We start from the raw sequence: 21,050 nt of genomic DNA on the forward strand, positions 1-21,050 counted from the left end.
AAGCTTCTTTTCCCTGAAATAAGCCTTCTTTCCTCCCCCCCCCCCCCCCCCCCCCCCAAATGACTCTCAAACTCCAAGACTCGTTCCTAGAGTGCTAGATTTGAAAAAATTTGCAAGAAACAAGTATGAATCATTAATTTTTTTGAAGATTTTTCAATTTTTGAAAAAATATGGTAAAAATAGGTAATTTTTTTCAATTTTTTATAATATCTTATGATTTCTTTTTTTCTTGAATGTATAAATTTATGTTAACCTACATTTCTTACATTCAAAATCATAATTTTTTTTTTGTGTTACTGGTAGATTTATGGAAATTTCATGAAGATATTTGGGGAAAATATATACTAACAAAAAATTTGAAAATGTAATTTTTTCTCTGCCTATAAAGACTAAATATGTTTTAGATCTATGGATTTATCTATCATATCCATAGAGCAATTGAAATTTCTTCTTTAATATATTTTTTTATTTTTTATATTTTTTGAATTAAAAAATAAATAATAATTAATTACATTTTATCATTTGATCACAATAATTGAATATATTATAATTTTATGGATGACCTATCATATCCACACACCAATTGAAATTTCTTCTTTAATAATTATTTTTTATTTTTATATTTATAGAATTAAAAAATAATTAATTAATTAATTATATTTTATCATTTGATCATAATGATTGAATATATTATAATTCTATGGATGATCTATCATATCTACAAAGCAATTGAAATTTCTTCTTTAATAACTATTTTTTGAATATATTATGTAATGTTTATTTTTTTTTATATTTTTTGAAAATAAATAATAATTATTTAAATAATAAATAATTATTAATTATATTTTCACTTAGAAGTTGTGCCAATGCATATTTTATGGTTTGATAGGAGAGTTGGGTTTTTCCCATCCCATAAAACATTAAAACTTAGGAATTATAATTTATAAATTATAGTTAAGCATAGGATTTTAAAAGAAATTATAATTAACTACAATATATTTCTTCATAAAACCATTAAAATATATTAATTTAATGTATATACACCTCATTGAGGTCTTAAAGTATTTATAGTGTTTCCAAGCGTATCTTAGTTTTTCTTCGATACACATGCATATCTCGATACGTCTCTTAAAATTGCCTTTTCGATGCACTTGACGTTTTCGAGACTTTGAACGTTGGTCTCCAGCCCCCTAACTGAAGAAGGAGGGAGAAAAATCAACATTCGGATGCCTGAGTTTAGGGGTAGTCATTTTTTTTCATCAATAACAATAAGCTTTATTAATGAATGAGTTTTATGAAACTTTACAAAGGGGGAGGTAAACTATCTTAACTTCCCAACAACAAAAACAAAAAAAAAAAACAAAAAAAACAAAGAAAGAAGCTAAAAATTAGCCCAAAATAGAGATTCCCTAAATGCCCCTTGCTTGGATAACCCATCACAATTGAGTTAGCACTTCTCTTCACCCAACTGTACATCACCTCAATATCCCTATTCAGCCATTTAATTTTTTTTTTCTTTTCATTGTTGTAGCTTCACAAACCATTGTTGTCTCCCTTCAACCACCTAATCACCACCTCTGAATCCCCTTCAAGGACCAAGCATTTGATGTTTACTTCTCTTGCTCTTTGGATTCCTTCCAAAACTGCAAGAATCTCATCCTTAAGAGAGTCACCCTCTCCAATTGGGCTTGAGAACATGGCAATAATAACCCCGTCCTCATTCCTGAACACTCCCCCAATCCTAGAAGGCCATAGATTCCTTAAGCTACTACCATCAAAATTTGGTTTTATGAATCCAGAAGGAGGGGACCAACAGGGCCTAAGAGTCCTCTTACATTGTGCAGAGGTAGCTATCTCTTTCCAATTTCTCAATAACTCAACCATGGAAAATTCTGAGAATAGCTCCATAGATTTCAGCAGTGAGCTACCCTTAAGTGTATCAGTTCTAATAAGTTTTTCATGGTTCTTTCCTTGTCTAAAAAGATTTGTGAGTTTCACTCTTCCCATACAGACCGACATATTGCTACCCTAATGCTTTTCCACATAATCTTTCCTCTTTTCTTAGGCCATCTAAAGAACGAAGGAGAGAACAAACTTTGCACACTCATGGGGGGATTTCAAGTACATTCAAAAAGGGAGAAAACTCACTCCCAAACAGTTTTAGTAACTGGACAAGTAACCATAAAGTGGTAGCTTGTTTCCCCATCAACTTTGCAAAGATAACACCTATTAGGAAGTAAATAAGAATTGGGTCTCTTTCTCTGAAGCAAGTCATTCGTGTTAATTCTTTCCAAGAAAGTTTTCCAACAAAAACTATCAACCTTAAGAGGAATGGGCTTACTCTAAATCTCTTTAACAGGGAATGACAACCCAAGAGGAACAGGAGGCTGAATTAAAGTCTCAAAGAATAAAGTACAAGAAAAAGAACTAGAGGAGGAAGGGGTCCAAAGCAAGAAAACTGTTCAAGGATGGTTAGCATAGACAAAATACAACCCAAGTCTATACCCCTAATTGCCCTTCTCAGACCCAGGTTCCACCCCAAAACCAGAAGTTGATTCTGAAGGAAATAAGAAAGAGGGTATGGGTTCATTTTTCAAATCTAACAAAGCATACAAAGAGGGAAATTGGTCCATCAGAGGTAAGTCCCCAACCCAAGGTTGCTTCCCAAACTTTATTTGATTACCAAAGTTCAAATCATACATGATCCAATGGGAGAAAACTAGAAACAGATCATGAATGGCTTTCTAAGGAGAAGCAATTGTAACCCTTGCCATAATTCCTAGATCTCAGTCGTTCTCTTCCAGCCCATGTATGCTAGCCACTATCTTCGTCCACAATTTGTCCATTTCCAGTGGAAACCTCCACAACCATTTCCCCAACAATGCCATGTTTCTTTTCATGATATTCCCAATCCCAAGCCTTCCTAGCTTTTTACATCTAATTACCACCTCCCAACTCAGCCTGTGATCTTTCTTCTCTTCTCTGGCTCCCACAAAAAATTCTTCATTAACTTTTCCACACTATTAAAGACCTTCGTGGGAATCTTAAACACTGAAAAAAAATGCCATGTTTCTTTTCATGATATTCCCAATCCCAAGCCCTCCTAGCTTTTTACATCTAATTACTACCTCCCAACTCACCCTGTGATCTTTCTTCTCCTCTCCTAGCTCCCACAAAAAAATCCTCATTAACTTTTCCACACTATTAAAGACCTTTGTGGGAATCTTAAACACTGAAAAAAAATGCCATGTTTCTTTTCATGATATTCCCAATCACAAGCCCTCCTAGCTTTTTACATCTAATTACTACCTCCCAACTCACCCTGTGATCTTTCTTCTCCTCTCCTAGCTCCCACAAAAAAATCCTCATTAACTTTTCCACACTATTAAAGACCTTTGTGGGAATCTTAAACACTGAAAAAAAATGCCATGTTTCTTTTCATGATATTCCCAATCACAAGCCCTCCTAGATTTTTACATCTAATTACCACCTCCCAACTCACCTTGTGATCTTTCTTCTCCTCTCTTGACTCCCACAAAAATTTCCTCATTAACTTTTCCACACTATTAAAGACTTTTGTGGGAATCTTAAACACTGAAAAAAAAATGGAAGGTTAGCTTGTTGGATAGACATAATCAAAGTGACTCTCCCCCTAAGGAGAGATAAATTTTCCTCTAAGAAGCTAGCCTTTTCTCAAATCTCTCCAATATCGAGTTCCTAGAGTTTAGGGGGTATTCATGGTTCGGTTTAGGTCAATTTTTTAGTTTTTTGGTTTTTCATGAACACCCCTCAGGTACTTGAGTATGAGTAACAGAAGTTACAACTTACAACTCGAATCCTTATCATTTAAAACCATATGGTTCTTTGAAAAAGACAAGGAAAATTAAGGTAGGAACCATCCAACCAAGTTCAGCTAAAAATAGTTCAACTTGCATTGGCTAAGTACAAGCAAGACTAATGTCGAACTAGATTGAATGAAGTGGCCAATTTAATTTGGTTGCTTCTTTGTACCTAGTGCCCACTCTCAAAACATGGACCACAGCAAAGAAAAGAGCAGGAATTAATGGAAATTAAAAATCAGATTCTCATCAAACCTAAAACTACTTTATCATCCAACCCAACCTACCCGCCTGAGTGGATGGTATGGGGGTTTGGCTATGGAGCCCGCTTTACATGTCTGTGTTTGCAGCAGATAAGTCATACAAAACCACATTTCTTTGACTCCTGATGTGCTGCAAACATAAACATGTTGAGAAAAATGTGTTACATCCATGTGTATGGAACATTTCTATGTTCACTATGCTTACTTAGGATGGATTATGTGGCCTGTTATACATGTATGCATCTCTTTTAGGGGCTTTAAAGCTGTGATGCCAACAACTTGAAAGAATTCATTGCCAGAATTGTGAGGTGCCAACCAGTTGGTTGATAAGGTCTTTTGCCGATTGTAAGGGAGACTTGGGATGAAATCCCACCTACACCTGGGTTGGGGGGGTTACGTGTTAGGGGATGTTTGTTCCCCCTTTTTGATCCGTTACTATAATGAAAAATAGTTATCCAATTTTGATCCGTTGCTATATTTCATTTAGTTTTTCAACAATTATTACTTGCCTTTGTTTTTATGCAGGTCATAAAAGATAAATTTGATTTTGACTCATATTTTCCTTTTATTTGTATTAATCAGCTCATATTTTACACTAGTGAGACAAACAATATAATTTTACTGATGTGGCAAGTGGCATTTTATTTTCAGAAATAAGTTACGGTTGATGCATATGGGTGAACACCCCCTAGGTTCTGTGAGCATTTTCTCACCTAAGAATGAATGTGCGTGGTAGAAGTCTTATAATTTTAGTGATGTGGCCATTGTTTTTGTTTTTGAGAAACAAAATCATCCATATTGATGAACACTTCCTAATTAAAAAGGTAGGTTATAGTGAGCAGTTTCTCGCTCCAAAAGAAAAAAAAAAGAAAGAAAAAGAAAATGCAAACTTGGAATCTGCACCAAAAGCCAGTCATGATGCTGATGTCCCAAAATGCACTCCTGATTCCAAAATTTTGAACCCAGGCCTGGCAAAAAGATGGGGTTGATATATTACCTAGAGAGCACATAGTTGTTGTATTGGCCAATTAATTTCTCATCATCACATATACACTTGGGGCATCTACGAAGAGTTCTATCAATAAAGTTGCTAGGGAACCTATTGTGCAACATGAAAAATAATAAGGAAATAAACTTGAACCAACCGGTCCAACCATTCTAAAGGAAACTCTAGTGCTTGTTTTTTACGCTATACCCAGTTAACATTTAACAGGTGCATTGGGAATATCTCCCCCTTTTGGAGCCGATCTGAACTCTCTTATTACCATTCACTCACAATCACATGGGGCTTGAATCTAAAATCTGGAGGGATGCCGAGTGACCAACTCAACTATTGACCCGTCATTGGCCTACTTCAATTGCAATGACTGTTTTTTTCCCCACTTACACATTATATAGAGGGGATTAAAGGGGTGGGCACAAAGCAGGATGCACACTTACCACAAGAGAGCCTACGGTTAGATGGGTTTGATTCTAGGGGTGTAAGTGCGGCCACGTTAGATCAGGTTGGGGTCAATCCTAACCAACCCCAAGTTGTTTAGCCCCCAGTTGTGATCGGGTTTGGGTTTGGCTTGGCCTGATTTTGATTTCTTTACTTTGTTTTGCCAAATGCTGATTCAAATTAATTCAATTTTAGCATTATTATGTGTAAAAGAACATAGTTTATCTGCATAAGTACTGGCATAAATGCATGTTTATATAATATTTATGCATGCGAACATGAAGTTAAGTTGGATTTGGCTTGGGTTATTAGGTTGATGAGACCTCTAACCCTAACCTAATCCAAAGTTAAGCATGTCCATAGTTTAAAATCCTAACCCTAATCCGAACTTCAGCCAGACCCAACATGACTTTCTTGGACTGGGTTCAGTCTAATTTAGCCCAAGTTGCAACCTTATTTGATTCCACACCTCCATTGCTCCAAATTAAAATTGGCTTCACTGCTCACCTTGTTTGCACAGTCCCTTGCAGCCTTGCATTGGGAATATATTCTCATAAAAAAAATACAATTGTATCGAGATATTTTAATGCATGGCATAAAAGGTTGTGCAAATATTGAAACCGGCTTAGTGCTAACACCGTTCGTACAGCCTTTTACACCGTGCATTGGGAATATCTTGGTACTTGTATATTTTTCTTCATGAAAAGATATTCTCAAAGGCTATGTGAACAGTGTGAACAGCCTAGCACTGAATGCGCCTCACACCGACCTCACAGCATGTTCCAACCGTGTATAAGAAACATCTCCCATGAATAAAAATTTACAATCTCGAAATGAAGTCGGTCAAAAGCACGATCTGTGAGAAGCAGATCCTAGCACCCATATCACAACCCCTTGTAGGAAGAGATGAGCTTCAGTCACTGCAAGACCCGTTGGAATAGCCATGCATTGAAAACATCTCCCTAATTCTGTGACTATAAAGACCGTTACAATGGGCTTTGCACCGACTGAATCCGATTTCTAGTAAGAGATAGGATTTTTCACTTATCTTATGAAAGATAAATGATTATCACTTAATATTATGACCCATTTTCTATTATTTTTTCATTTTTACAGTTCTACTTCTTTCTGGTATTTTAAACACACAATTCCAAAAAAATGCCACGTGTTTTATATTGTCATTATCATCATCATGATACCTTATCCCAAGTAATGGGGTTACCTATAATTTTACAGTTCTTTTTTTGACCACCACGTCACATTGTCAAGCCCTGAGCTGAAAACCCTGATAAGTTTCGAACCATCCCCACAAGCCACAAGTGGGTCAACACTCTACAGAATGATTCAACTCTGAATTAAATAGATGGAAAAATCAGTCTCGATGTACATGTAGTACAGGCTCCGGTCTGTACTCTACAGTCTACACCAACCAGCCTTTAATAGCAACCTTAGTCCTTCAATTTCAATATGTATGTGATTGATGCTTGCTAAACTTCAACTCAACAAATTACCCGCCTCCCAACAACCCAGAACAGTTGGATGGAAAAAAAGAAGAAAAAAAACATTAACCATTACTGATGAGGAGGTAAAGGTATTGTGCAAGTGTGAACCGCATAATTTGATAATTTCTTCTTGTGCTGTTTATAAAAGTAAAAAAGGAGAGAATCTTCTTATCTTCGGATAAAAACCAACTCGGTCTGTCGGTTGCACCAAATTTACCACTCACTCACTGTCACTCTTATAATGTTATCTTTCTGTATTCTAGTAGTATCCAAGAATATCTGTATTCATTTATCTTCCGTTACAAAGACAACTTACTCTTTGGTGCCCGACCAGACACGGCTTAGGATATGGCGATCTTCATTTAGTGGTCAAAAATCCAGATAACCCCGAAAACGACTTTCTTGTCGCTTCACTCATGACATGACGCCATCCTTTTGTTGCTATGGTGGATGATGAAAAGTGTTAGAGGTCAAGCAAACAGAGAAAGGAAAGTTACTTTGTAGTAGAACTAGAAGCATGCCATCTTCCTGCTCTCATATCTTTCAGAAGGCTCAGTCCAGGTTTACTTCGATGAGCCCTGTGAACGCCAATGTTGCTTAGTTACGGTTAATTGAGGTTGGTTTCCACTTGGGCTTCTCTTAAAAGTAACTATCTTTTGTCAGGAGCTTTGAATTTGTCATTTTTCTTTATTCCTTTCCCGTAGATCCGATGGCGAAAGTTTTGCTGATTTGGAATATAAGTTTCAGAGCGCACTTATCTTCCTTTGATTTGTATAGAGTTATCGAAACGCGACGATAACTTTACTAAAGTATTTCGATTGGTAAAGCTACTTGCTTTGATTCTACTGGTAAAAGGATAAAGTTTATATATGCTTAGTGGAAAAAAAGCACCAAATCGGACATAATTTCTGTTATTCTGAATTGTTTATAGCTCAAGTTTCAAGACCCACTTCTTTATTCCATCTTCCGTTCACTTCAGTTTTTTCTTTCCTCTGAGAATGCCTTGTCTTTTTTCAGTTTTTAATGTTACTGGAGCTTATGATTTTGTTTTCTTAACTGATTGACACGATTTCCTGTGAAAAAAGGAATCTGGGGTCATACACACTTATCTTTTTCTAACCATTTGTAAGCTCAAGTTGCGAAAGATTTGTTTTTATCTGTGTTAACAGGGAACCTTGTGTATCACATGTTAAGATGAGCTCGTTCATCTTTTGATTCTTTTTTTTTTTTTCGCAGTGCATTCATTCTACATTGGAACTGAATCTGTTGTAGTGTCTAAGAATGGGTTTCCAGCTCTTCCTCTTGTTCTCGGTTGTCTCGCTTTCTGGGATTTGCGCTCAAGAGTCTGCACTTGCAACAATTGTAGTCCGGGGATCTAAATCAATAGCTGAGACTGACCACAATTTCATTTGTGCTACTCTTGATTGGTGGCCTCATGATAAGTGCAACTACAATCAATGCCCATGGGGAGAATCATCTGTTCTAAATCTTGTATGAATTCGACTGGTCTCTTTAATAAAGAAAGAAAATCCATTTTACGTTCCAGTCAATACTAATTTTTTGTTTTATCCTTCTAGGACTTGTCGCATCCTTTTCTTGCCAAGGCCATTCAAGGTTTGTGGTTTTGATTATTGAATTTAGATCATCTGGACTGCTGATTTGTGGCTTCCATTACTGTTCTTTCTAATTCGAGCAATAGTGAATTAGTGATGATGGCTTTTTCTTAATTTAGTTTTTTTTATCCAGAATATACATCTATTTTAACTAATAAATTGTCCTGTGGCTTATGAATTTAGTTCTTCAAGACATCTAATACTCTTGGAAACTGATCTCTGTGGTTTGACAGCTTTCAATCCTCTGAGAATAAGAATTGGAGGCTCCTTGCAAGACCGAGTTGTGTACAATGTAGGGACTTTGAAGCATCCATGTCATCCATTTCAAAAGAAACCAGATGGGCTGTTTGGATTTTCCACAGGCTGTTTAGAAATGAATAGGTGGGACGAGATCAACCACTTATTCAGTAAAACAGGGTAAGGTTTTTCATATCTATTTGGCTTTTTGGTTTATATATTTCATCACTGTCTTTCTAGTTCATTCATAAGCTGAAAATGAACACTTAAGAAATTAGGTGACTGAGATGGTTTTTTCCATTTATCTCTTACAATTTGTAACCAACAAGGCAACAATCAAAAATTATTACTTCAACCTGTGTTTAATGAAGAGAAGTGCACCATCAGTGCTATTTTTTCTTTTCTTTTTTATTTATGTGAACATTTGCAAGGCAAAAAGGTATTGGAAATCCTATGAGTATCCATCAAGCCCAACTATCTGTTTTGGACCCTAGACCTTCATTTTATTCCCTTTCTTGTGAAGCATGCTGCACCACTATGTTAGTTGAAATTAGATACTACTAGATGTTTTAAAAATCTGTTACCCTTTGAAATCTACAACCTTTCCACTAGAGTTTAGGTGGCTTTAAATGTGTTCTAACTTGGTCAGATAACAACCACAAGTTGGTTGCTGAAACCACAAAGATATTGACTGCAACTAAGTACTAGCTAAATTGCATCTTATGGTTACAGAGCAATTGTGACATTTGGTCTGAATGCACTTTATGGGCGACACGAAATCAGAAGAGGTGTTTGGGGAGGTGCTTGGGACACCAGTAATGCTCAAAGTTTCATGGAATATACCATTTCAAAGGGATATCAAATTGATTCATGGGAATTTGGTACTGTATGTTTTGTAAATACTTCTTTATGTTGTTTTCTTGTCATATCTTTGTCACCTTTACTCCATGTTCACCCTCTATCAGGAAATGAGCTGAGTGGAAATGGGGTTGGCGCAAGTGTTAGTTCTGAGCAGTATGCAAAAGACTTGATCAAACTTAAGGCTATTATCAATGAGTTATATAAGAAATTTCATACAAAACCAATGCTTTTAGCACCAGGAGGATTTTATAGTCAGGATTGGTATGCCAAGCTTCTTCAGGTCTCTGGGTCAGATGTTGTGAATGTCCTGACACATCATATCTATAATTTAGGTCCAGGTGGGTGAGGTACTTATAATTGCCATATTTTCTATACCATCAATTTGAAATTATGAATAGTATTTTCTAATAGAAATTTTATTGAAGATCTCCCTTGATTTTCTTTACCATTGATCTGAGTCTGTTCTATTTGGTGTCAAACTAACAGGAGTCTATTTGTATAATTTCTCTGAAATGCCAAAGGAGAAATTTGGAGAGGTCAAATTACAGAGAGGTTAAAGCATTTGCCAGAAAACATAAGGGTAGTTTACCCTTTTTTAAGTTAACCAACACAAATTAAAATGATTCTTTTGATCAGTCTCAAATTTTAAAGTAATAATCAAACTAGAGGCACACGCTGCCCTTTATATGATAAAGAGTTTCCAATATCCCTATAGATTCTAAGTTAAATATAGAATTATTAAAAAAGAAATCTTAAAATTTCTAATCGTTGTTACTAACCCTCTCCAGATCCAAATTGCACCAAAAGAAATTATGATTAAAAAGAATCTTAAACTCATATAAATCTGTTATAGCTAAAATCATTCATTTGTGAATAAACTTATTTGGTTTTAATCAGATAATAATGATCGGTTAATCACAATTAATGCCTTGATTTATTTCTTAATGACGATTCCGTAACACAAATATGTCCAACCTCAGTCACCTCTTGGATGATAATAGCTATCCTCTATGAATTATCAATTTTATTGATCATGCCCTCTATCTTCTTTGAAAAGGTGCATCTTTCTTTTTTTGAGAGAGACTGTTGATCCATATCATATGGATAGACCATCTAGATCAGGTAAAATTTCAGTTTAGGTGATCTAGGTATGACTCATCATAAGGTAGGTCCTACACTCACATGCACTTCATTCATTACATGAATCAATCAGATTTGGTTTTCCATTCAGTAGATTGTTGATCCCTGTATGTATAATATTGTTGGACTCTGAAAACAAGGGACAACTAATATCATTCTTTTCGAAATATGAGTTCACCTAAATTTCTGATTCCATTGCATATTTTTCCTTTAAGAACCTGTGACCAATTCCATCTGTAATTTATGACTCTTTTTCAGGTGTTGATCAAAATCTTGTGAAAAAGATATTGGATCCTCATTATTTGAGTCAGATATCAGGAACATTCAGCGATCTTCAACTTACCATACAAAAACATGGTCCGTGGGCTTCTGCATGGGTTGGAGAATCTGGTGGGGCTTATAACAGTGGTGGTCGTCTAGTGTCTAATGCATTTGTAAACAGCTTTTGGTGATCTCTCACCTCCTTTTCATCCTTCAGACATTTGCATCACATTTTAGGGTTGGAGGGGAGATTTTGTATCCTTCTAATCATGTTTCCTATACTGAGTTCTCACAAATTCATCCATGAAAATTAGGTACCTAGATCAGCTTGGAATGGCATCCAAGTACAGTACAAAGGCATACTGCAGACAGACTTTGATTGGCGGAAACTATGGTCTTCTTAACACAACCACATTTGTCCCTAACCCTGATTATTACAGGCAAGATGATTTAAGGCTAAGAGTAAACACAAATGCGCACATTAACATGCATAAAAATTCAAGGTTATGATTATATTGTATGAATTGATTGTAACCAGTGCACTTCTGTGGCATCGGCTAATGGGAAAAGGCGTCCTTGCTGTTCATAGTGATGCATCACCATTTTTACGTGCCTATGCCCATTGTTCAAAAGGAAGAGTAAGTCTGTTCATACCATGTTTCTTGATTTTCTCCAAGAATTCACTTTGAAAAAAATAAGAGAATGATGTGAAGAATTGTACTATAAAGATCACTGAAGTATGGAAACATAATCAGAGGACTATGTTGTGTCCAAGCTTTTCTACTTGGATATGCATGTTCCATCCAAGTGAATAGACCATTCTGTCAAGTAAACATTTTGGCATAAGAAATCTCCAAGGAAGCACTTGAGCTCCAACAGGTCCATATTGCTGCATTTGTTAGGACTTCCTTTGAAACTGTTAACCACATTTTTTCTTACCCATCCCCATGCTTCAGCTCTAGGTAGGTAGTCCACATATAGTGGTTAGGATTTGTGGTACAACTTGGAAGTCAGTTAACCACATGTTTTCTTACCCATCAAAACTGTAAACTGCATTTTTTTCTTACCCATCCCCATGCTTCAGCCCTAGGTAGATAGTCCACATATAGTGGTTAGGATTTGTGGTACAACTTGGAAGTCAGTCCAGGTTGGGGTTGGGTTTAGGGCTTAACCAAAGTGGTGGTATAACCTAAATTCGGTGTCAATGAGTCTGGTTTAGATTAGATTTTCTTGTATCCAAACTGATCCATGTGTATCACTTGGTGCCAAAAAAAAAAAAAATCCAAAGTTTGGGTACATATCCAGTCCACCTCTCCTAAGACCCCTTATAACTAGGACCAGTATTGGGTCTATGGATTTTACTCTAATATCTTGTCAAACGTCAGAAAGAAATCAGGTGCAGTTAGGATACTCTAAATTCTTAACAAGATAGAATGGCAATACTTTCATGAGACTCAAACCTAGAACTTTTTGGCTAAAAAAAGATGATGCTCGAGCCAACTTATGAACTTAACTTAAAAAATGAATGCTATACATGTCAACAATATTTGTGCCATTGTGCATATGCAAAAAAAAAAAAAGAAATTGTGCATATGCTAGGAGGTTTCCTAATCAGATCAATGAGGAAAGGTCACTGGATGACGGATGACCCTACCATAATTTTATTCCATTAGTAAGATCCATCATTTAGATTCGTATGCAATTTAGTTATTGACTGAATCTGATCGTCACCTGATATATTGATAGTCACAAACTTAACTTTAACCTGCCTTGACCTGGATTCTAACCAAAAATTTCTCAACCTGAGCAAACACAGATGCATTTATGATTTAACCAATTTAGTTGTTCTGCTGTTTTGATTATGGATCTAAACTTGAAACCTCTTTCACTTATTGCAAGACTCCCATCCCTAGGAAAATCTATTTGCTTCTTATCAGTTGGGTTGAGTCGGGTCAGTTTAGTTAAGCAGTCACCTGAGTGACATTCTTAGTTCAAATTAAATCATTTAGTTGAGATAATTTTGTGGACATCCAAGTGATTTCTACTGAATGGGTGATCTTTTTTATTTTTTTGCTAAAATCTGAATGGATGAACAGTAAGTCATGTCTATATGGTGTCATGAAGGAATCAAGAACTTAGGGTGCTGAGCATAATTCTTTTATTCCTTTAAGAGATCCTGTACTTATTGGAAATGTCTGTTGCAGGCAGGGATAACCCTTCTCCTGATCAATTTAAGCAACCAAACTGACTTTAAAATCATGGTCCAAAATGATGTCAATATCAATGTTCATGAAGGAGAAAAGATCACTCAAGGAGGCTCTTTCATGCATGGTCTTAAGAAAACAGTTTCCTGGGTTGGAAGGAAAACATCAGATGGCAAAGCTCTGAGAGAGGAATATCATTTAACCTCAATGGATGGGCATCTCCGGAGCCAGAAAATGCTTTTGAATGGGACTCCTTTAGAGCTTACTGAGAATGGAGACATCCCTCCACTAGATCCTGTTCTTGTTGATGTAAAATCTCCCATATATATTTCTCCCTTGTCCATTGCCTTTGTTGCATTCCCCCACTTTGAGGCCCCAGCTTGTGTATGACTATCTTGTACATGAACCCTTTCAGTTTCTATAACTAGAGTATTGTATTATATGGTTCTAGTTGCAGATCATGGCAATTGTGTTAATTCTGAATTTACTGTACTTGGTTTCCAAATTTTCTTTCTTATGTTGGTAATATATGTGTTGGGTTTAACTGGATGCTTATCTTTAAACTGTATGTCACAAAGCATGGATTTCTTACTAGCTAGATTGTGTCCATTGCCTTTGATACCCAGCAATTTATTATTCAATTGCCACAGCCCACAGTTGCATCAAATAGACAAATAATATCAGTCTGTGTTACACATCTTGTTTCTAACATATACACCCAATCAGAAGCAAGGTTCAAAGTGTCCATTACACTCGGTACTTTTTTTTCCAAGTATTGAGCAATTCCAACAATCAATACAAGTAGCTATACTTTCATTAAGTTTCAATAAATACCATTCAGACCATATGTATTTAACACCTTTTGCCATTGTCTAAACGCTAAAAAATATATCAACTACTTATGATACATATCAACACGTTGAACCTTGATCAGAAGTAAACAACACAAAAGTTGCTGGTGCATCTTTCAAAATAACTATGGAGGAGAAGATGGAGAACAATCCACTTAGCAAGGTTATGAATCAAACTTCAGTGCGACTGAAGGCATTATTTGTCCCGAGAAAAAAATGATCTTTCAGCAGGTATAGTTCTTCAAACGATATCACTCTCTGAATATTATCCATCTTTAGGGTTTAAGTGGTGCTCTTCTCTTTGTTGTGCACCTTGATCAGGCTTCTCAGTCTTATAATATTTTGACCCACGTGGAAGAAAACGGTTCACACACAAAGCAAGCGTACCCACATTCTTCTGTTTGACATACCTGCACCAAGGTTGTAGATACAAAGTTGGAAGTTTAATGCACAACTGTAACTCTAGTTCAGTTTTTGAGATCGTTACTTAAGATTATAATGAAGGGCGGAGCTGCATGTGCATCTCTGTTGGGCTTGTTGCGGGCGGGAGGTCCAGATATTCCAACAAGCACAAGCAATACAACTTACTCAGGGACTATTCACTTCAGCATCCACTACATTCGGAAGTTTCACCCAGGAGATCCAATTCACCACAGATGACAAATCTTTCAGTAGTTTTGGATATAAATCAGTTTTGAGTAAAAAAAAGAAAGTATTTTTTCTCAGGACTAAGCTTTAGACTTAGATCTAAGCTCGATGGTTGGATCAGGCCCAGGCTCAGGCCTGAATGTGTTCGATTAATATAAAGATAAAAGCCAGGCCCGAATCCTACCCAACATGTGAACAGGTTGGTCTAGCTGTTAGATGAGGTTTCTGAATAAGTTTGTATTCTCTTAACAGCCTAAAAAGAAATAATTCCTCCAATGGGCGTATTGGTTTGGATAGGCTCTTTTACTTTTAAATACAAAGTCCAGCTCCATTGCCACGTGGTCTAAGCTCCATCTATAAGGTATCGTTTAGCTTAAATAGTAGAGCTGCAATTTACACATTATTCTGTTATTTAGAGCCCCATTTGGCACCTTATATTTGTACTAGATCCCCACTTTGACACCACATAAGTGAGACCCTACGGCCCTACTGTGTGTTAATTGCAGATAAATAATTTGCCCATTGGGGATCCTTCCTTTTTATACATCCTATTGTGTGTATGTGTGTTTGGAAATCCTCTTGAGATTCAGACCCAGTTCCTCAATGAGTGAAACAAGTTAGCCCATCTCGCTAGCTCTCTCCCTCTCCAATTCCAGGGAGAGTAAAAGTATGACAGTATCATGCCGATAAGGTAAACAGAAAGCCTGGGATATGAATTATAAATTGTAGAGTCGAATGGGCTCCAAGAAATTACATGTATTAAAAATTTACAGGAAGGCAACAGCCTTAAAGAGAACGCATGGGCCCATAGTAAAATGAGCTTTGATCAGATGTACTTCACGTCAGCTGCCAAGATTTCCATGATGGTTACCAACTTCGATATTTATACCAGCTCCAGCACTCGGCTCTATTCGTGAAAGAGAACCAAAGAACAAAATTTCATGTTTAGCACACAAGATTAAAGGCCTGATATAGCGATATGGATACTCCAATAAAAACCACATACCTGCCTGTGACTTTGAGGTTCCCTTCCACCATCTGAAACTGCAACTTATAGAATAACACAACCACACTTGTTCTGTTTTTCAAGGTCTGATACTTTCTTTTCTGTTCCATTAAAGGATCAGCCCAAATCAGAAACCCCAGAACCAAAAATCTAGGAGGTAAAGAGGAAAAAGTAATTGAATGAAATTCAATGAATAATGGATTATCAAAAGAACCTAATCTGAAACATAGCCATCTTTTTGGCATCAGTTAGGATTTGGCAATTATCAGGCTGATCAGATTCTACACAGAGGACCTTTTATTAAACAAGAAGATGTTTAGCAGTTCCAAACTTCAATTTCAAAACAAAGACCAGTGCAAGTGATACTATAGATTTATAGATTTATTCAGTTGGCCTTGCCTTTGCTTTAATCTATTTGGAGGGTTGTGTAGCAGGAGTCAAGAAAATCAATGGGCTACTGTACAAAATGGGGCTTAGGGAGCATGTTGTGTTTTTTTCTGTCTTTTTTCTTGCACGAGCATCAGAAAATCTTGAAGTATACCTGAAATTCTGTCTGAACGATGTTGAACAATAACGTGCATGGTTATAACTCCCCCTGGGAGGCCATATATTGGACTCTTGCATTCTCTCAGTGTTCTGTTGTTCTCCAATATCTTTCCTGCACTTATTATCTTCAGATCTTTCACAGTCTTCGGACCATTCTCCTTCTCTGCTGAAGAAGACAGCCAATTGAAATCCATTAACAATAGACAGAGTTATCTACTGGATTTGGTAAGTGCATAAATGTAAGATAATAAACAATGACAAAAAAAAAGTAGAAAAGCAAAACAATACTAATTATTGATGAGTCCTGCATATGTTCTCTTATTGCAATCCTTGGTTCTTCTAGTTCATCTCTTAGCCAATTGAAATCCAACTCTTCCTCTTTCTTTTAGACTATGCACAAAGAGTGAGCTTAATAATCAGGACTCCTTTCAATTAGCTTACCCATCAGGTGTTTATCTCTAAAACAACTTCATGTTTAACACAATCTTCACGAATTTGGTGAAAGCCAAAGGAGAATCTTCCTAGCCAAATAGGAAATCAATGAGGAAATCTAGGGATAGCCTGTTAAATGACAACAAATAACTTTATGGGTCTCAACTCTCAATTGGTTCCTCTTCCTTCAGCTGTACTGATTTGTTGGATTACGGAAAAACTACATATACCGAATCAAAAACAGCCATGGAATTTTGACTAATAATCACGAGGAGATGGGTCAGGAAGCTGTTAATTATTTCCAGCATATTCTCTCTTCGGAAGGAGCTCCCCAAGATCTCGAGTTATTACAGGTGATTCCCAACCTTGTTAATAATGAAGACAATGAGATGTTGATTAGACCATGCAAGATTCTCTTTTAACTTCAGATCAGATGATTTAATTTTCTACATGGTCGGTTTCTAGTTGTCAAAGAAATCATCCAAACATTTCAAAGACTATTCTAAAAGACAATTTGCAGAAGAATGAATGACCTCTCTAACAGATCTGGAAGTTGACATGCAGAGCAAGAAAACTAATACAACTGGATTTTCAACAAATACATTTTTGTTACATACCAATTAACCATCTTAACCATTTTTGTCTCTCAGAAACCCAACAAAAGTTGCCCAGCCTAAACTTAAAACAAAAACCATAATAATATAGACTCTAAAATATAGTTCTGACGTAGAGCAGATTAAGAGAAAAGTTTTCCACCATAACTTCCCTTCAAAACTATATCCATCCCAGATGGACTATACAAAGAGTAAAAACACAGAAAACCAACCTTTAGGCCACTGAGCAATTACGCTTTCCTTCAAGGTGGCAACACTAGTAACAGCAGGATAACTTTTGGGGCCAATATCTGACCCGTCCGTCAAACGGAACTTGATCTCTATCTGATCATGCAACCCAGACATCTCTGAAGATGTTACAGCTTTCGAAAAAAAAAAAACACCGAAGATCTTCAATTGGGTCTTCTCCAAAGGATTCGAGTATTCAATGAAGAGGATGGATGAAATGCACGATCATGATAACTGGGCATTCCGTCAAGTGTGAAAAATCAGAATCCACTCAACTGAAATTTTAAAGTTGGGTCCGCACAAAAATCAGAACCTAGCCGGTTGTTTAAGAAAACTTCCGAAACTTGAGGTTACAATAGAAAATAGAAGCTAAATTATCGACCAAAATCATAAATTCGACATCTGATACCCAAAATGAAAAAGAAAATCCGCCGGAATGTTGATATAAATCCTCTACAAATATTACAAATCAAAGCAGAAGTATGTAAAAGGAAATAAATCTTTACTGAAACTAATCTGCTAGTCGTACAATTATAAAGCAAAGAACAGACCCAAAAGGCCAAAACAGCGTCTGGGTGCTCTAAGAAATTGAAAACCACTAAAATCAGCAACTGGGCTGGCGTAGAAACAATATAAATAGCACCCCAAATAGTGAGAGACGTTCATGGGTTGTCTAGTTGCATCAGAAACTGTTCTTCTTTTTGTGTATTTTAATTCTGGTTCAGAAATCTAAGCGAAAGGAGATGGTGCTTTTATTGGAGTCAGCAGAGCTGATTAAAATCCCAGGAGACGAGGCGACTTTAGAGGCTTCAAAGCCATCGAAATCTGTGGTCAATGAATCCATCCTTCATTCTCTTCCAATCTCCTAAGACCATGGAAATATTCGGATTATTGATTTGTTTCCTTTGGAAAAATTCTTTGTACGTTCTGCTCTTGTTAACTTTCGAATAGGGAATATACAGAATAACGACGGATTGATTCTTAGGGAGGTGGGGCCGTTTACTAGCGGCTGAAGTGACTGAACCGAATGGCTCATTACTTTGTCTTTTGGTGAATGAATCACAAGTTGTTTACTCCTCGGTTACCATAAAAATAAATAAATCAATTAATAAAGTAAATCATGGGGCAATTACTTGGTATTAATAGTGAATCGTGTTCAATTATTCATATTCCGATAAGAGGGTGATTTAGCATTTTCGCATTAAGTTGGATTAGGAGATGGGAGAAGCAAATTATGAGGATTTCTTCTCCCTATTAAATTTACCAAACTCCAACGTAATCTTTTCTTCTTTATGAAAGATTTGATAAATCCATCTTAAATTAATCTCTTTACTTAGTTTCTTGATACGTTCACGAAAAGCAATTTCTTGTTATGAGAGAGAGAGAGAGCAACTGAACCGAGTGCACACTGCACAGTCCTATCCATTGAATCTAATTTTATCAAAAAAAAAAAAAAAAATTGAATCTACGTTGTATTACAAGGTATATCTCTTTTTTTTTTCTTTTTTTTATATTATTGATGAACTTCAGCCTTTAATAGGGGCTATATGCAAGACTTAGTCAAGTAGGTTAATGATAGGGTGCACATGCAGCCCATTAGCAAGAGCTTCATGTGCAAGCCAGCGCAACTTGAGATAATGTTTTTTAATCTTCAAGGAGGCACAACCCTTTGGTTTAGGCAGTATTTGAAGAACCTGCCTTTCCCAGTTTGAACCCATGCCTCGTCAATAAGAAGAATGCCTTACAACCTAATTGGGATCTGTTCCTCACATAGGGTGCCTCACAACGAATTCACAGATACATCCCACTGTTTATTGAGAACATTTCTCGTAAATAATAACAAATAAGTATGTAAAATGTTCCCAGTGCACCATGTGCACCATAAGATGTGCCTGTGAGGTTGGTGTGAGGCGCCATGTGTGAGGAGAAGATCCGATCTCCTTACAACCAACTTTAAGTCTTTAACATCAAGTGGATTGACTTGACTCTCTTCTAAGGTCAGTCCTATATTCCGGTGAAGCAATCACATAATAATACTAAAATGGGGTCATGAAGAAACAATTACAAGCCATCAAAAAGAAGTAGCAGAAGAAACAATTACTAGAAAATATTTTCCAAACCACATTTGACATTGTAGTTGGGATGTCCCCTTTGAAAAATAAATGTTAAACTCTATATATACCCACCTAAACTTCATTATTTTGTCTTAGATTCCCCCTAAAATATATTTTCTTTAAATATAGAATTCATTCACTTAAAGATGAGAGAAGATTCCCACTCGAGTTCAGATACATGCCCCAGCTGTTACAAATAGCTTGGTAAGCATTGGCAAAGAAAAACCACTGACCATTACTACAACTCTCACCAGCAAGAAAATGAGAATGTGTTTCTTCTGAGAAGAGAATGTATTCGCTATCTATCACAAATCAAGCAAATAAACACCTCCGCTCTCATTCTATCGAGAAAATGGATGGAAGATGCTCTTTAGCTCTTGTGTGAATCAAGTGATGTCCTAGACATTTTTAAATGTTCAAATTTGGGCATTTATAAATGTCTACAACATGTTGTGTATAGGGGTATTTCCAGATGAAATGCAATTGGGGTGTATATTTGCTTAACTTGAACTTGAGGGGGAATCTTGCACAAAATGAAGTTTAGGTAGTTAATTAAAATGGATAAGTTTTAACTGAACCCAAAAGAAAAACATAAGGAAAAAGATGTCATTTCGTTTCGTTTCATGATGCATGCAAAGTAATGAAAAGTGCTCCGAGGTGAGGTGAGGACTGAGGACAACATGTCAACTAGCCTGCTACAAGTGCCCTTTTTGCTGTAATTCCAGACACCTGGAAAACTTGTATATATGGAAGGAGAAGGCTCTCAGAAGTGCCCTTTTGTGGCTACTGCAATGATGAGAGTCAGGTTCAATCAGTCAATATTTGTATACGACATTAAGGATATAAACAAGACCTAAACGCTCTCATAAGCTCGCATTGGCTTCCCACATGCACATTGAACATCACCCCTATTTGTCATTGGAAAATGTTCTCAATACACGGTTGGGATATTTGCTGTGGGACATCTCACATCCGTAGGGAATGTTTCCGTATTTGTCATTGGAATATGTTCTCAATACACGATTGGGATATGCTGTGAGGCACAGATGCGAGAATTCCTCAATGGATGGCCTTTTCACAGGGCTAAACAAATTGAGTGTAGCTGACCTTGGGGTTTGCCCCTGATAATGGATGCTGCTTACTAGCATCTCTTTGGCTTCTGGTATTGAGGGTAAGATTTCATGGCGGTTACCCATGGAAGGGGAAGTGGATAGCAAACACATTTACAGAGAAGGCAATGTGTTGAGATG

The 21,050-nt window shown here is 36.5% G+C and overlaps 2 protein-coding genes across 8 annotated transcripts; one reads left to right on the forward strand and one right to left on the reverse strand.

The window, feature by feature from the left end:
• The first annotated feature begins 7,365 nt into the window (after positions 1-7,365).
• LOC104598612 (heparanase-like protein 1) lies at positions 7,366-13,866 on the forward strand. Of its 3 annotated transcripts, XM_010260780.3 has the most exons (11): positions 7,366-7,661; positions 7,750-7,866; positions 8,282-8,536; positions 8,623-8,659; positions 8,892-9,075; positions 9,628-9,776; positions 9,861-10,094; positions 11,155-11,344; positions 11,472-11,597; positions 11,696-11,795; positions 13,362-13,866. In XM_010260780.3, the coding sequence occupies exons 3-11, from the start codon at positions 8,327-8,329 to the stop codon at positions 13,749-13,751; spliced, it is 1,620 nt and encodes a 539-aa protein (XP_010259082.1). In that variant the 5' UTR covers positions 7,366-7,661; positions 7,750-7,866; positions 8,282-8,326; the 3' UTR covers positions 13,752-13,866. The 3 variants fall into 3 exon arrangements, with proteins under 3 accessions (XP_010259082.1, XP_010259074.1, XP_010259088.1); XM_010260772.3 differs by lacking the exon at positions 7,750-7,866 and having other exon boundaries at positions 7,368-7,661; XM_010260786.3 differs by lacking the exons at positions 7,366-7,661; positions 7,750-7,866 and adding an exon at positions 7,948-8,170.
• Positions 13,867-15,552: 1,686 nt separating this feature from the next.
• On the reverse strand, positions 15,553-18,681 carry LOC104598629 (membrane-anchored ubiquitin-fold protein 2-like). Of its 5 annotated transcripts, none has more exons than XM_088899656.1 (5): positions 18,238-18,681; positions 17,671-17,920; positions 16,408-16,578; positions 15,867-15,967; positions 15,553-15,767 (listed from the first exon to the last, which is right to left on the reverse strand). In XM_088899656.1, the coding sequence occupies exons 2-4, from the start codon at positions 17,801-17,803 to the stop codon at positions 15,912-15,914; spliced, it is 360 nt and encodes a 119-aa protein (XP_088755782.1). In that variant the 5' UTR covers positions 17,804-17,920; positions 18,238-18,681; the 3' UTR covers positions 15,553-15,767; positions 15,867-15,911. The 5 variants fall into 5 exon arrangements, with proteins under 5 accessions (XP_088755782.1, XP_088755780.1, XP_088755781.1 ...); XM_088899654.1 differs by having other exon boundaries at positions 17,671-17,961; XM_088899655.1 differs by having other exon boundaries at positions 18,216-18,681.
• Between the last annotated feature and the right edge of the window lie 2,369 nt (positions 18,682-21,050).

This window comes from Nelumbo nucifera, chromosome 3 (genome assembly GCF_055504915.1).
Source record: "Nelumbo nucifera cultivar China Antique chromosome 3, China Antique-T2T, whole genome shotgun sequence".
Taxonomy (NCBI): Eukaryota; Viridiplantae; Streptophyta; class Magnoliopsida; order Proteales; family Nelumbonaceae; genus Nelumbo; species Nelumbo nucifera.